Source organism: Anas acuta, chromosome Z, assembly GCF_963932015.1.
Source record: "Anas acuta chromosome Z, bAnaAcu1.1, whole genome shotgun sequence".
Taxonomy (NCBI): Eukaryota; Metazoa; Chordata; class Aves; order Anseriformes; family Anatidae; genus Anas; species Anas acuta.
In genome coordinates this window covers 25,871,519-25,889,027 of record NC_089017.1, presented here as the reverse complement: position 1 = coordinate 25,889,027, position 17,509 = coordinate 25,871,519, and the positions used below count along the sequence as shown (strand labels likewise).

General features: G+C 38.4%; 1 protein-coding gene across 6 annotated transcripts in view; it reads right to left on the bottom strand.

The window, feature by feature from the left end:
- The window catches only part of KDM4C (lysine demethylase 4C), a 268,004-nt gene that overhangs the window by 82,647 nt on the left and 167,848 nt on the right, over nt 1–17,509 (bottom strand). For 2 of the 6 annotated variants that reach the window (XM_068666441.1, XM_068666444.1), the window contains 3 exons: nt 14,190–14,371; nt 13,162–13,396; nt 11,498–11,574 (listed from right to left, as the gene is read on the bottom strand). In XM_068666441.1, coding sequence (XP_068522542.1) covers nt 11,498–11,574; nt 13,162–13,396; nt 14,190–14,371 — 494 coding nt within the window. Of the gene's footprint in view, nt 1–6,520; nt 6,952–11,497; nt 11,575–13,161; nt 13,397–14,189; nt 14,372–17,509 lie in introns of those variants that run through there. The other 4 variants (XM_068666445.1, XM_068666442.1, XM_068666446.1 and 1 more) reach the window with 4 other exon arrangements.

The window sequence follows — 17,509 nt, the reverse complement described above, 5'->3', positions numbered from 1 at the left end:
ATATATACGGTACGAAATGGAGAATGTTACATGGCTGCATATGGTTATTGGCCAGTGCTTATTGGTCAATCAATTTAGGAAATGTTTATAGTAAGAAGAATGACTGTTCCCAAGCATCTGAAAAAGAAAGATTACAACTTCCCCTTCAAAGAGATATCAAAAGGAATGAGATTAGCTGCTCTTCAGGTAAATAAGTAAATAAATAGATAGATAAATATTGAAATTCAAAGGTATAAAATATACAAGTGATCATTTTCCCTCAATATGTGAGAGAGCAGAAATCACTGCCAGAAGGTAATACTAAAGCTAAACATTTAGCAAATAAACAAACAAAAATGGAATGATGGTATTTCTACAGATAAAAATATGCAGGATTATTCCTATTACTATAAGACAATATTTGGAAGCAACAGTAAATATTAGATTTAAGTCTGAACATCGTTAGATGAAAAATGTGTTTCTTCAAGAAAGCAGTGTAACACCAGCTGTGCAAGGCAGAGTATCCTGCAACTAGCTATTTCCATCTTTTTCCCCAGTCCCTGCAATAACTTTGTAGCAGTACTCCTCATGACCAGGTGTGGTCTCTGAAGAAGAATTTAGGTTGGACAAGGTTGGTGATACTTCCCTGGTCCAATTCCAGCTTCAAGCAGGGTGGTGATACTTCCCTGGTCCAATTCCAGCTTCAAGCAGGGACAGATTCAAAGCTGTATCAGACTGAAATTTTGTGTCAGCCTTCAGAGAATGGAAAACTGTTTGGTAAGAATTAGAATACCCAAATGAATCCAAGCACAAATACAGGCTGGGTGATAAGTGGGTAGAAAGCAGCCCTGTGGAGAAGGACTTGGGGATTCTGTTGGATAAAAAGCCAGAAATGAGCCATTCATGAGCCAGAAATGTGCACTTAGAGCCCAGAAAGCCTATTTTATACAGTGCTGCATCAAAATAATTGTAGCTAGCAGGCTGAGGGAGGTGATTCTCTCCCTCTTCTCCATCTCTTGAGACTTCACCTGGAGTCCTGCATCCACTTCTGGGGCACCCAGTGTGAGGAAGACATGTACCTATTAAGAGTGGGTCCAAAGGAGGGCCTTGAAGATGATCAGAGGGCTGAAGCACCTCTCCTATGAAGAGAGGCTGAGAGAGCTGGGTTTTCAGCTTGGAGAAGGTTCTATGGAGACCTTATTGAAGCCTTCCAGTACTTAAAGGGGCTTCTAAGAAAGATGGGGAAGGACTCTTGATAAGGAAGGGAGTACAGGTTAATGGTATAAAGGGTTAATGGTATAAAACTAAGAGAGTTGATTTAGATTAGATATTAGAAAGAAGTATATGAAGGTGCTGAGGCGCTGGCACAGGTTGCCCAGAGAAGCTGTGGATGCCCCATCCCTGGAAGTGTTCAAGGCCAGGTTAGATAGGGCTTCCAGCAACCTGCTCTAGTGGAACCTGCCCATGGCAGAGAGGTTTGAATTACATGATTTTTAAGGTCCCTTTAAGATTGAAACAAGGTGATCTTCAAGGCCCCTTTCAAAAAAGGCCATTCTATGAAAAAATGAAACACAGTTGCCCAAAGACTATCAGGCCTTCTCACACGGTTATCAGTGTCAAAGGTTGACTTGGTTGCCTGAAAAGAAAGGAAACTGTTTCAGGAAACACTTCTTTACTGTATATTAAAGCACAGGCACAGGCTGCCCAAAGAGTGGTGTCGGCCTCCTTGGAGACAGACAAAAGCCATCTGGGCATGGTTCTGGGCAACCTGCTCTACGTGACCCTGCCTGAGCAGGGGGACTGGACCAGATGACCTCCAGAGGTCCCTTCCATCCTTCCCTGTTCTGCAATTCTGAGAACTGAAGGACTAAATGGAATTTGGTTCTGAGTTTTATGGCACTTTAGTTAAATATATACTGTCCAGGTTTAATAGTCTTCCATTAATTTTCCATGACATCATCAAAGAAACTAGTTACAATCTTGTTAAAATATATTGTGTCAGAGATTGTTTTTATAATCAATGCATATCCTGTTCCTAGACTTACACCAGAACTAGAAACATAATGCTTCCCACATCTGATTAACATCATTAGCTAAAATGGTTAGCGCTGGCATTTAAAAGTGATTCTCCCTACTGGGAGCATCCAGTACAATCTACTGAGTCATCTGTTTGCAGAGAAAGTTGGGGAAAATCCTCTTTCGGAAATAAATAAATAAACAAAATCTAGCCTTATTTTTCTAAAAAGAAAAAACTTAAGGTTTCTTGCTATAGCCATTTATTTTTTTTACACTCAGCCCAGCAATTTCTCTTTATTAGCAGTATCAAAATGCTTTTAAAGCTAGGTAGCAGAATCAGTCTGAAAATTAAAACACTATATGCCAACTCACATGTAGTGAGTTATTTTGGCAGTTACCAGGCTGTGAAAATGGGAGTTTATAATAGAAATGCTGACATTGTATCAGTGAGAAGGGCAGTACTATAAAAAGAGTATTCAAAATCATTATTTTTAGTAGGGTGAAATAGGGTAGTTTGTGGGCTTGAATGCAGAAAGCTCTTTTCTGATGCCTTGAAAATAAAAATTAAAAAAAAATCATTCAGCTGATGTCACTTTAACCAAAAACCATATATAAATCAAAAGACTAACTATGAGTACAAAATACGAAGCATAAGAAAGCTTATCTGCAGGAAAAAAAAAAAAAGCCACTAAACTGCTCAACATTTGCTATTAGTACTCAATATAGAATCTCTGAGATACACACAGTTCTTGAAATCAGTGCCAACTGATCAGTTTAGGTGCTGAATTGTTTCTGCAGTGCTAGGAGGGCTAAAGTAGTCTGTGGAAAAGCTATGGAGGTTTTGAGAAACCTGGGCTGCTGGGGGCTGAAGGGGTCCAGCTGTCAAAGGATGGGAAGAACATCTTCAGTCACAGGCTTGACAAGCTTGTGAAGAGCACCTGAAGAGCAGCACAAAGGAATTTCAGCCACTCCAGCCAGTACGTCAGCTTCATCAGGGGCCCAACTTAAATGTCTCTATGCTAACACACATAGCATGGGGAATAAACAAGAGTAGATACAGATGTATTCAAGCCTCCGGGGCTATGACCTCATGGGCATTACAGAGATATGGTGGGATGGACTGGAGTGTGGGAATAGAAGGATGCAGGCTCTTTAGGAAGGACAGGCAGAGGAGACAAGAAGGGGGCAATGCCTTCTATGTCAATGAGCATCTGAAGAATATAGAACTCTGCCTGGGGATGTATGAGGAGCTGGCAGAGAGCTTATGGGTCAGCATCACAGGGAGGGCAAAGGAAGGGGACATTATAGTGGGGGTCTGCTACAGACCATCAGATCAGGAAGACCAAGCAGATGATGCCCTCCACAGACAGACAGAAGCAGCCTCATGTTCACAAGCCCTGGTCTTCATGGGGGACTTCAACCACCCTGGTATCTGTTGCAGGGACAGCATAGCAAGGCACAGGTAATCCTGGAGGTTCTTGGAATGTACTGATGACAATTTTCTTCCTCAAGTGACAGAGCAGCCAATGAGGAGCAGTGCAATGCAGGATCTTATTGTTACCAACAAGGATGGGCTGGTGGGGAATCCAAGAGCAGCCTTAGCTGCAGTAACCACGAACGGAATGGTGTAGTTTAGGATCCAGAAGGCAGTGAGGTGGGAGCACAGCAAGCTCACTACCCTGGACTGTGGGAGAGCAGACAGTGCCCTCTTCAGGGATCTGCTTGGTGGAGTACCATGGGATACAGCCCTGCAGGGAAGAGGATTCCAGTAAAACTGGTTAATATTCAAGAATCACGTCCTCCAAGCTCAGGAGTGACACATCCCAACAATGAGGAAATAATGCAAAAACACCAGGAGGACTGCATGGATGAACAAGGAGCTCGCGACCAAACTCAAACAGAAAAAAGAGGCCTACAGAGATGGGAAGTATGGACAGATAGCCTGGGAGGGATACAGAGGCATTGTCCAAGCAGCCAGGGATCAGGCAAGGAAAACCAAGGTCCTATTAGAATTAAATTTAGCCAGAGAAATTGAGGACAACAAAAAAAGCTTCTACAGGTACATCAGTGTTACAAAGAAGATAGGGAAAATACAGGCCCTCTCTTGAAAGAAATGGGAGACCTGGTCACCTGGGTTATGAAATAGGCTGAAGTATGCAATGATGTTTTTGCCTGTCTTCACTGACAACAGCTCCAGGCACATAACCTGGGCCCCAGAAGGCAGGGAATGGAAGAATGACAAACCACCAGGTGTAGATCAGATGTGAGACCATCTAAGGAAACTGAAGGTATACAACAAGTCCATGGGACTTAATGAAATCAATCCACAAGTCCTGTGGGAAGTGGTGGATGTAGTCGCTAAGCCACTACCCGTCATACTTGAAAAGGTGTGTCTGTTTGGTGAAGCTCCCACTCACTGGAAGAAGGGAAACATAACCCCTACTTTTAAAAAATGAAAAAAAGAAAGACCCAGGGAACTACAGGCCGGTCAGTACCATCTCTGTGCCTGGCTAGATCATGGTGGATGATGACAACCAACATGGCTTCACTACGGGCAGATTACACCTGACAAATCTGGTGGTCTTATGTGATGGTTCTACAGCATTGGACGATAGGAAAAGAGCAACTAACATCATCTATCTGGACTTGTACAAAGCATTTGACACAATTTATTTTTTTCTTTATTTTGTAATGGTGTAATAAGTACACAAATCTATTTCCAGTCAGAAGACAGAATTAATATTTTAGGGAAGTGGTGGTGTCACTATCCCTGGGGGTGTTCAAGGAAAGGTTGGATATGGTGCTTAGGGACATGGTTTAGTGGGTGACATTGGTGGTTGGGTAGGGGTTAGGCCACATGATCTTGGAGGCCTTTTCCAACCTTAATGATTGATTCTATGATTCTGTAATTCTCAGTAAGTTTGCCGATGACACCAACCTGTATGGTGCAGTCAACACACTGGAGGGAAGGGATGCCATTCAGAGGGACCTGGGCAGGCCTGAGAGATGGGTCTGTGCGAACTTCATGAGGTTCAACAAGGTCCTGAATCTGGGGCAGGGCAATCCCAAACACAAATACAGGTTGGGTGGAGAATGGCTAGAAAGCAGCCCTGAGGCGAACAACCTTGGAGTGGTGGTTGACAAGAAGCTCAACATGAACTGGCAGTGTGTGCTTGCAGCCCAGAAAGCCAACTGTATGCTTGGCTGCATCAAAAGAAGTGTAGCCAGCAGGCCAAGGGAGGTGATTCTCCTCCTCTGCTCTGCTCTCGTGAGACCCCATCTGGACTGCTGTGTTCAGCTGCGGAGCCCCCAGCACAAGAAGGACATGGATGTATTAGAAGGAGTCTATAGGAGGGCCATGAAAATAATCAACGGGCTGGAGCACCTCTCCTGTGAAGACAGGATGAGGGAGCTGGGGTTGTTCAGCACAAAGAGGAGAAGACTCTGGGGAGATCTTATAGCAGCCTTCCAGTGCCTAAAGGAGGCTTACCAAAAAGCTGGAGAGGTACTCTTTATCAGGTTGTATAGTGATAGGACAAGGAGTAATGGCTTTAAACTAAAAAACGTTAGATTTAGATGAGATATTCAGAAGAAATTCTGTACTACGAGGGTGTTGAGGCACTGGCACAGGCTGCCCAGAGAAGCTGTGGATGCCCCATCCTTGGAAGTGTTCAAGGCCAGGCTGGATGGGGCTTTGGGCAACCTGGTCTAGTGGGAGGTGTCCCTGCCCATGGCAGGGGGGTGGAATTAGATGATCTGTGATGTCAGTTCCAAACCATTCTGTGATTTTATGATTCTGTGATCTCCCTTACTAGTCTAGCCTTACTAATGGCTAGGTTACTACAAAATAAGATGCTGAGGCATATTTACCTGTTTCCTTACTTGTTCATCTTTCTCATTCTTTCCCGTCCCAAATCCTTTTGTCCTCTAAAAAATAAAGGTACTTACGTTTATGTAGTATAGCTACTAGGTGACTACATCCTTGCACATTGTACAGTACGTTGCCTTCTCTATAATGCCAGTCATTATTCATCCTGACTTCACTAGCTTTCTTTAGCTGAAGCATTTAAGATTAATGAGGCATTTGTTCTCTATCAAGACACTTTGTATGAATACAGTCACACTTCCAAGAGCCATGTAGATGAGTTATTTAATATTATTTGATTTTTTGTTGTTGTTTTGGGAGATTGATTTATGGCTATTTTTTGTCCATTAGCATAGAAGAATTCTGCATCAGTCTTCCATTTTGTCAATAATCATTATCAAATAGGACCTACTCTGTAGTAGAATATAAAGATATGTTATCATGGATCCAAGTACATCCTGGAAGATGAAAAAGTTGAAATAAAATATTGTAAAGCATACTATTTCAGCTACTTAGAGAAGCTGCAACTGCAAGAAAACAGTATGCTTCTGAATCTCAGACGCAGTTTTACTCGATAATATAAAATGGAATTCTCCCTCACAGACATGTCTAGCTCTGAAAAACTTGAGTCCACTAATACATTTTTCCATTTCAAATTTTAATGGCATTCCTATTTGGGATTCACACAAAATACAGTTTCATTTAGTTATTAGTTTTATTTATATTATTTAGTAACTGCTTTCATCTTTCATTGTTTAGAAAATTGTATAAATATATAAAACCTAGTAGAAAACGGATTTTCTATAAAGTTAACATAAATACCTGGAGTTTAAGTATTATTTAACAAAATTAACAACAACACTTTATTGTTTAACCAAAGGAATTAGAAGGAACTCTCCCCCCTAAGACATGACTTATGAACTCTAAACCAGCATTTGTAACACTGTTTTGTTTCATAACTTCCATTTTATTCTCCACCACACAAAACTTCTCTTTCTCCTTGCTTTCCAATCAATCTTCCCTCCAGGATTTAAAGCTTTACCCAGAAAAGAATTCTTCAGACAGGTCTTCCTCAGCTAAATCTCCTCCTTCTAGGAATCAATGTGACAAGGAAGAAAACCAAATTTCAGACATTCAATTAGTCAGAGTTTCAAGAAACAGATACTTTTGGATAATAAAAAATCTTATGATTTTGTGCACTTTCCTGAAGCAAGAATTTAATTTTTGAAAACATGTGTGTATATAATCCCTGTTATAGGGATTATGAGTCAGATCTCAGTTCCACATCTTCCACAACAGTTGTACTGTTTAGGAATGCTTACCCTGAACACAAATTTAGATGAGCAATTTTTTTGCTTTTGTTTCATATAGAAACTTTAAGTCTGAACTATCTTAGCTGAAATGTGAAGTATATTCACTCTGTATTCCCTACATCAAAAACAGTCATGCAAATAAGTACTTTTCTTTAACTATGTTCTCCCCTTCCAGACAGGCTTGTGGTGCTACGCAGCAATTTAAAATACAATTAACGCATCATATGTGTAACAACAGATATAAAAAGAATAAACAAATAAAAAACTGATTTGTGAAAGAAACATAAGCATATAATTCAAAGGGAGTGTAAAATTTCCAGCTGCAGGTTGGCATGACTAACACTAATTGCATATTTTTTTAAAAGGAAAGTAGTACTCTGGGCAGCAGTATATTTAATTAACTTGCTTTTTCTTTAAACATCCACAAAAGACCGCTTAAAGGAAAACCACATTTATCTTAAGTATGAAGCTAAGATTAGATTAAAGCACTATACTGCTTTGAAGTGAATACTCTTAGGATAATCTAAGGGTATTGTCCGATCTTTGAAGAAACAGAAGCTTGATGCTAAAATGACAAATGGGACCCAAATAAGTATCAGCAGTTCTTAATCATGCTGATGTCAGCAAGGAATTCCATGCAAGCAGAACTACAGTAATACAGTTGTCTATCCAATTGATGATTTTCTTCACCAAAGAGAACTATAGTTACAATCACACTGCTTTGCAATGAGTAATACTGTTCAAACAGAAATAAGAGATCAATAGAAAAAAGTAACCTGTGCCTATTTTGGTTTTCTGACTTTAGCCATGATCAACTCTTCCTTAACTACTCCTGACAAATGTTTGTCTAACATTTAAAAATCTTAAAGGAGTAGATTCTACAAAATCTTTACAGCGTGTTCCAGTATTTCACTATTTTTAGAAAGAAAAATGTGCAGGATGTCATGGTATTAACATAAGCTTCTACTGATACAGTTTAAAGCTGCTACAACTCACTTTGTTCCTAAAATGAAGGAATGGCAATTGATTATGTTCATCTTTAATGTATACATATATTTGTATATATGACACTACTACTTACTTCCTATTTTCTCCTGGCTACACTGAAGAAGCTTAATTTTTTTCAATCCTCCCTTAACGAATGATTGCTGTCTATGAGGAATGATTGAAAGAATTAAAAATATGTGTATATTTTTAATTAGATATTCATGTCATCTCTTGTTTTCTTCCAGCCCGTTCAGTCTAATGAATATTTCTGAAGCATGTGTGTTCACTGCCAGACACAGTTCCTCAGCTGGTCTCTCATCAAACATTAAGAGAAAAAAAAGATTATTCCGTATCTTTTCCAGGCTTCAATCCCAATATAAACTTAAACATCCTGGTCTGATGTTTCATGATTTATAGACCTCGTAACGTTCATTAGCATTGTGACCAGAGTGGTCAAAACTCCAGATGGCAACAGGAGCTATTGCCTAGCCAGACACTCTCATCTTGTATATGCACAGATGATAACTCTTGTAAGTACAGAATCATGGAGTATCCCAAATTGGAAGGGACCCACAAAGAGTCCAACTTCTGGCTCCACACAGGCTCACCTAAAAATTAAACTGTATGTCTGCATACAGTTTAGCATTGTCCAAATGGTTCTTGAAGTCCACCTGGCTTGGTGCCATAAGAACTTCCCTGGGGACCCTGCTCCAGTGCCCTACAACCTACAAGTACTGTACCTATCTCCACTGAATTCTGTAAAATAATTTATTTTACACTATTTCTTCAATACTGTAATATTATTACTACCACACAAAACAGCACATTCAAACCCAAAATAGTAAAGCTCAGCCTATGAAATGCCCTGGGTCCTTGGTTCTTCCTGTACAAAACTCATCAGGAATAGTTCTTTACTGAGCCTTTCGTTTCACTGAAATATTGAAATAAATGAAGAAAAAATATTTTGAATGCTACTTGACAAGTAATAGACAGTTACGGAAAAACCTTTGACATATCCTAGAAGTTTAACACCTTGGCAGTTCCACATGAAATTTCCCCATCCCCCATGTGATCATCTTAGATTACTTAAAATAGACCACTCTAGATTACCAATTAAGTTCCAAAAGGACATGAAGAGTTATCAGCAAATGTTGCACAGAATTTTATCACCCTTTCAATGACTTAAGTTAAGAGTCATGAAAAGAGTCATCATGAAAATGATGGCTGGTGGCTTGAGATACTGAGGGCTGAAAACAGATCCATATTCCTACATACATGTTTGGCAGCAACTGACCTAGACCATCTCTCTTACGTGGCTTGAGTATCAGAATTTACAGCATTATCCTAATCGGAAAGTTTGGATGCACCAAATCTTTTGTTTGTTCACTATTTACAGAAGCTGTCACGGCAAAAAAATATCAGGTGGTTTTTCTTTAAATACATATGCTTTGTACTCTGTTACTGTCCAAGTGTTTAGAAATAATTATCAGTAATGTCACGATAATGTCAGTAATTATCCATATTTGTTATTATATTCCACACTGTTGTGCTATCTGAATGTCCTCTTCACTTCAAGAAGATTTGCAAAATAACCTTAAAGTACCAGAACAATTTTAGAATCCTATCTACAACAAGCATTAACAAATTATAGGACTGAATTTTGTTTTAATTTTTTTCAGTGACTTTTGATGAACATGCACTTGACAGACAAAGATTTCTTCAAACTTCCCTACAAATGTGTTACTGTTCTATGATAATTAGCATCAGGGTCCAAGCTAATGTTCTGAATTTTTCAGTTTTTAACAAAAACAGTTATCCTATTGCTCTCATACAAGAGATCTCATGAAAATGGATGTTCTACTTAAAATTCTGTTATTTATCACAGGCCTGTTCTCCCCAAAAGGAAATTAACACAACTTTCTGATAGAAGAGTGGGGCTGCGTAACCCTGCTTATCTGATAATTAGACACAGTGTTAACAACAACCTTTCATTTGCTAGGAAAGACTTCTTTCTTTCCCCCTTGACCTTCTCCTGACTAGAACAATAGTTAGAAAAGCAGTTCCTGAGATCCTGAAACTCACAATTGTCTGATAAGAAAGCTGTAACAAGGTTTTCTGATTACCTACGCAAGATGAAAATTGGATTTTACCTAGTAAGAAAGCCTTGACTTCTAAGATGAAAACACATTACAGAGATAGAAATTGATTCAATAAGTATTTTAATAACTATTCACTGAGAAAACAGGGCTAAACATTATTTATGGACTATATTTTTGTAATGAGCGATTGTAAGTCACTATTTTGTTTTATTTTTCCCAGCTTAGGTAACATCTGCAGTAAAAGCATCAGTTTCTTTTTTGTTTCCTTAACATTGTTGTTTCCTTAGCATTTACAAATGAACCTTAAAAAGTTGACAGTCTAGAAATTCAAAGGTTTTACATTTATTGCTACTTTCACTTTGATGTTTGACAAAGTGATATCACATTTTCCAGTAGTTTGAATCCTCATATCTTCTTCAAAATATCTCAAAATTTTATCATGTCATATAAGGATTTACATTTTTAAAGCACTTGAAATATCTGCTTTTAATTCAATAATTGAATGAAAAAAAGCTGTGCTGACATCAAAACTGATTACCACATTTCCTTAAGTTGTTTTAAAGAAAATAAGTATTATTTGACTTACCAGTGCAGCTGACAGATGAATGTTGGTGAAACATAAGAATTTAAACTGGTTGTTTTTTAAATGAATGTATGTTTAGAGATTTTATTAACTACTTTTCTATTTATTCCTGACTATATAAAACTACTGCATACTGCTTTTAATATCAAACAATAGTCATTTAGGGGCTTCAAAAGTGAAACCTTTCTCTGACTATACAGCATAGTAAAGCCAAATGCAGTAAAAGAACAATTTCATTCTTGAATGTAATATATTATTCTCTTTCCCTTTCTCTATTCTCCAGCTGCCCACACATACATAACCAAAAGTCTAAAATATTTTGAGCAAATCTCATTTTCTCTCTCTCACGTGCATTTAAATTTTCAGTTATTTCACTGAACAAGGTTTTACATCTATATTCTGTGAGCCAAGCCCTTTTTCCTGTGTGTAGACCTTCTCCAAGTTTGTCTCTCTCAATGGAGTTACATTTTACATTGAAATCTAATAATATTTTGCAGATAATTTTTTCTCAGCAAAAGTGCGTTAAGTAAAAAACATACGCAAAAGCTACATTCCGTATGGAATAATGCATGTGTTTTTGCATTATTTTTTTTTCCTTTTTTTTTTTTTTTGGATCTGTTATGTTTTAGATAACCAAGCAAAATATAAAACTTACGGCTGTCCAGGCTTCTTTTCTGCATCGCGAACACAACCATTCGTTATGGATTTCATGAGAAGGAACACCGTAGCAACCTAGAATAAGAGACTTAATTTGAGTACACAGAAACACACAGAATTGTCTAGGTTGGAAGAGATCTCCAAGATCACCTAGTCCAACCTCTGACCTAACACTAACAAGTCCTCCACTAAACCATATCACTAATCTCTACATCTCAACGTCTTTTAAAGACCTCCACGGATGGTGACTCAACCACTTCCCTGGGCAGCCTGTTCCAGTGCCTAACAGCCCTTTCAATAAAGAAGCTTTTCCTAACATCCAATCTGAAACTTCCCTGGCGCAACTTTAGCCCATACCCCCTCATCCTGTCACCTGGCACGTGGAAGAATAGACCAATCCCCACCTCAATACAGCCTCCTTTAATGTACTTATACAGAGCCATAAGGTCGCCCCTGAGCCTCCTCTTCTCCAGGCTGAACAAGCCCAGCTCCCTCAGCCACTCCTCGTAGGACTTGTTCTCCAGACCCCTCACCAGCTTCATTGCCCTTCTCTGGACTCGCTCGAGCACCTCCATGTCCTTCTTGTAGTGAGGGGCCCAAAACTGAACACAGTACTCGAGGTGCGGCCTTACCAGAGCTGAGTACAGGGGAACAACCACTTCCCTAGTCCTGCTGGCCACACTGCTTCTTATACAAGCCAGGATGCTGTTGGCCACCTGAGCACACTGCTGGCTCATATTCAGCCGACTATCAACCAATACTCCCAGAGTAATATATTCTGCCTTTCTGTCTATGATGTTATACAATTCAACTGTGTACAAACACTAGTCAAACATAAACTGTGACCCTGTGACCAAGGAGACTTTCCTAATGCTAGGCTTACTGCTATTCCGTATATGTAAGTACGCACAAATTCCATATACATATGTGTATACACAAACACACATTCCATATATGTATGTGTATATACATGCACTTCCCAAAACTTAAAAAAAAAATAAAAATAAAAAAAATATATATACAGGGTATTTATTACTTTCTGAGTTCAATAGCAAGTCATCAACTCTTCCTGCAGTAACATAGTACAATTTGAATCAATGTACTGACATTCATTCTATGCAATTACACCACACTTCCCTGTAAGGATTTTACTTGGAAGTAAGGATTTTATTTTACTTTATAAGCCCTACTGTCTATAGAAGATACTGCTGAATGTTCATGCATTCATCAGTTACTTGAAATAAAAAAATGCAAGGTGGAGGAAATTACTGCATACCTCAAGTCAATAGCAATATTTACAAGCCCTCAAATAGCATTCTTTCACCCTTACTACTTAATAAGAATATATCAATATTATGCAGTGCTTTAAAATGATGAGTAAAAGAGGAATTTTACCACTCTGAGTTGAAAGAAAAATTAGAAGTCTGTGCTCCCCAAGGTTATGATGGTTTACAGGGAAGTTAACTCTTTGATATTTTCACGGCAACCATTAACATATAATAGAATACAGGTTAAAAAAATGTAGCCAGAGTTCTCAAGCATTAATTATGGAAATGTTTTCCCAGTACTTACTTAGACATAACAGAAATCTCATTAACTATCATTTATCAATAAAACAATTTGAAATTACACTGCTGCTAACTGAGCAATTAATTTATTTACTTGCATGAACTCGAACACAACACTTTGCACATGAAATCAGAAGACTTGTTCCATCTTCTTCAATAAAGGCATTTGATGGATAGTTTTCAGTGTTTTCTTCACTATAAATAAAACACATCTCTGGAATAAGAGGTTTAGATTTTTCATTTTCATTCATCAATATTTCTTCTGAGTTTGTTTCCCTGTAAGTGGAACCTTCTTCTGCATGATTGTCTGGCTGGAAAATAAACAAAATCTATATTTAAGTTAAAAAAAAAAAGTCTGTCTTACTGCTCCTTTTGATGATGATAAAATGACCTCCTCCCCCAGCTCCCCATTAACAATGTTTTATTAAAAAATCAACTGCTTATGGGTATCTATCACAATCATTCCATAGTTCCTTAATTATTCAAATAAGTATGAAATCTAAAAAAGCACTCAATCTGCAAATTAACGTTATTGCAACCACATTCAATGATATTGTACAACTGACTCCCTTTAAGTCTTCTACCTGGGTCCAGTGCAAATATTTTTTCCAGTTCCCACGCAGTTGGGCTTCCTATTTAATAGTTTCAGAATTAGTACTAGGGAACTGTATCAGTATTTTTAGTTGCTGTTTGACACAAATTCCATAAGCCGATATTGAACAGTACATTGCATTAGAATGTTTCTATGAGAATACTATTCCTAAGAAGTACCGTGAAAAGTTATTTTTTCAACACTGCAGAAAGGAGATGAGGAAAAGGCTCTGATGAAAAACATTTGACATATAAGAAAGTAGCTAAAAGATGCAAACCTGTGTGGATTCATCACCTTCAAAAGTGTAACTTTTCTCTACATAAGCACCAAACTGTCTGCAACCAAGGATGAATGCAGGTAGATAGAGTATCAGTACTAATTTTAATGATATTGAGTTAATTTACTTTTCATACAAACCAAATGCATAATTTTATCTGATTCCTAATTTGCTACTTATTTACTGGAAATGCTGTAGCTGGGCAGATATCTCACATGCTACTCAGAGGTAGAAGTCTAAGGATCTTGCTTACCTTATAGTATGGCATGAGAAGAGTGCAAATGGCACAGTGAGGTTCCTTTTTTGCACAAGCTGCATTGTATTCTTTTTCAGCACTGAAATTAGGTACTCTCGTCTGCCAAAGGGAGATCAGAGGCCTAGCCCATGTCTCTGTCTCTTGAACATCCTCTTCCATTACAGTTGTTTCAGGCAGTTCTTAAAGAAAAAATCAGAACAAGAGGCAATTGGCAGAAACTGGAAAACAGGAAGTTCTGCCTGAACATCAGGAAACATTTCTTTACTGTGAAGGTGGTGGAGCACCAGAGCAGTTTGCCCGGAAAGGTGCTGGAGTATTCCTCCTTGAAAAGCTAAAAAGCCACATGGACAGGGTCCTGGGCAACCTGTTCGAAGTGTTCCTCCTTGAGCAGAGGGATTGGATCAGATGACCTGCAGAGGTCCCTTACAACCTCAACTAGTCTGTGACTCCATGAAAGCAAATGCTGTGGTTTAACCGGGCCGGCAGCTACACACCACACAGCTGTTTGCTCACCCTCTCCCCTCCCTCTCTGGGATGGGGGAGAGAAACGGGAAAGTGAAGCCTGCAAGCTGAGATAGAGATGGTTTATTAAGACAGAAAAATAATAATAACAATAATGATGATAATAGTAATAATGTGTACGAAACAAGTGATGCACAAGGCAATTGCTCACCACCTGCTGACCTATGCCCAGCCTAACTCCGAGCAGTCTGGCCATCCCACCCCTGCTAGCCACCCCTATATATTCTTTAACATGATGTAAGATGGTATGGAATACCCCTTTGGCTAGTTTGGGTCAGCTGTCTTGGGTCTCTCCCCTCCCAGCTCTTGCTGCACCCTCAGCCTGCCTGCTGGCGAGACAGTGAGAAGCTGAAACGTCCTTGCCTTGGTGTGAGCACTGCTCTGCAACAATTAAAACATCAGCATGTTATCAGCACTCTTCTCATCCCTATCCAAAACACAGCACCCTACCAGTTACTAGGAAGAAAATTAACTCTGTCCTAACTGAAACCAGGACAGCAAACAATTGGTTATATTGGCTTTTTGGAACAGAGTTTGTCATGTTCATTAACAATGAAATCAAACAACTATAAAGAAAATCTGAGAATGAATACAAAGTCTAAAGGAATTACGCATCATGACAAGCACACAAAAAAGCACTTCGACAACTAGGTCATAAGCTGACTGGTCAACAGAAAGTATTCGAAAGCATTTCAGTAGCTCTTCTATTTAGAATTTCTATTCACACTCATCCACAGCTTTAAAGTCTCTGTCTCCACTCCTTAATGCCTCCAACCTCTACGCCACCACCTATCTGGCCATGTACTTTAAGCTCCTCCCAGTCAAAATGTATCTAGCCATGCTGAACCAGAAATATCACTCTTTTCACACAAACAGCACCTCTCATTTTTTTTGTGTAATTTGTCACTCGTTTTCCAAAACAAAAGTTATAATCTGTAAATAATGTGGAACAATCAGATCTATTATATAGCTGGACTGACAGGTACAGTGCATGCTGTAGTGCATTGCAAGAAAAAATTGTTTTATAATACTAGTGATCTGTTCTAGATGTTTTAGAAGTTTATTTATGAGCTGTGTGTCTGCGTAGCGCTCATTCATAAAGTTGACTATGAAAGCCTCTAGAGAAGTTGGAGAGTAAAAATCCTGTTGATGCTTAAAGAGTTTACCCAATAGGCATAATCTAATAGTCATTTGCTGTTGAGAAAGACATGGAAAAAGGAATCCTGGGAATGGAGACCAAGTGTAAAACCTTGCGCCAAAGAAATCAATAGCATAATTATTAATGACTGAGTCAACACCAGAATTTCAGCTTAATCACATATTTAAGCTGTTTGGAAACCTCAAGGGATCTTCACACGCTATCTAGTGACCCTACCTGCAAAATATACGGATTATGAGGAGGGAAGTATTTTTTCATTGTGGAAAGCATTCCTGACAGGAAATTTAAAGCTTCCCCCCCCAAATTGTGTCCTTATATACGTACTCTGATTAATGATCAGATCTGTGGTTCTGTTCATTCAAGCGGGCAGTGATCTTCAATCAATGAGAAGACACACAGGTGCAATTAGAACAGAAGAAAATTGTGTGAATGTGGAAGGCAAAATGGCAAAGAATATTGAAAAGTCATCGAACAGAATTCTCAGATAACAAAAAAGGTCTAAAGTATGCAGTCTGTTTCTAATACTGTATTTAAGAAAACATGTTTATTGCAGAAGCAGAAAGTTCCAACAACAGAAATATTCAGTGAAGAACATTAAGCCGAATCATCACATTCTTTCATCCCATGACTGCCTCCATCCATTTAAAAAAAAAAAACAAGAACAAAAAAACAGAAGCTTTATGGGTCTCCTCCTATGATAAATTGTCATAAGTTGCTACAAAAGCACTATCAAGTTTATAGCATTTCTATCAGCATTGAAAAAATTGGAATTATGGTATCTATATACAAGCAAGCTCAATGTTTCAAAAAAGTAATTAATATATCCTGAATGTGAATTTTATTCCATTTTATATAGTTTCTCAGAAGAACTCATGTCAATTCAATAAACATTTACCAATAATCCATATAGAAGGAAAATGCAAAATGTCTGAAAAAAAAAAAAGCTGTCACCAAGTCAATATTCAGCAGCAGTTTTTTCTTCTGGATAATGCAGCTGCAAAAGAATAGCAATGAAGAAATAGCCAAACATAAGTAGGATATGAAATATAAAATGCCAGGATCACTTTTTTAGTTTTCTGAATTATTTTTTTTCCTTTTTCTTTTTAATTTAAAGACTTTACTAAGCTCTTAGATTTTTTTTTTTAAAGTCCAATCACACTTCTTCTGTTACTTGAAATTTTCCAGATCTGTAAAGCAACCAGATGTGAAATCTCTGCCTCTAGTTCCATTATTATCTATTTATTTTTTCCTCACAGAATGGTCTCAAATGTGGCTTTGTTTTTGCTAACTTTTTTCTCCAAATTTGTTCTTTGGCACCATTTCCTTTAGGAGCTTATATTGCCATTATTTTAAATATTTTCATCATTCTTGTGACCTCACAGTGAATTCAGGGCTTGATCAGTCCAGATAACAGAGAGGAATATACAATTTATTGAGAGGGTGTGTAACTTACATATTCTATATCTATTGTGCACTTTGGATCTGAAATCTTTCCGTCTCATGACTGTTGGAATGATAAACTCCTAGCAAAATCCAAACCTGTGCAAGTTTTGCTGCTGCAGCTGAATGTCCGTAAGTCTGCGGGGCCCAATGAGATTCATCCTAGGGTAATTAGAGCTGGCTGATGTCATCATGA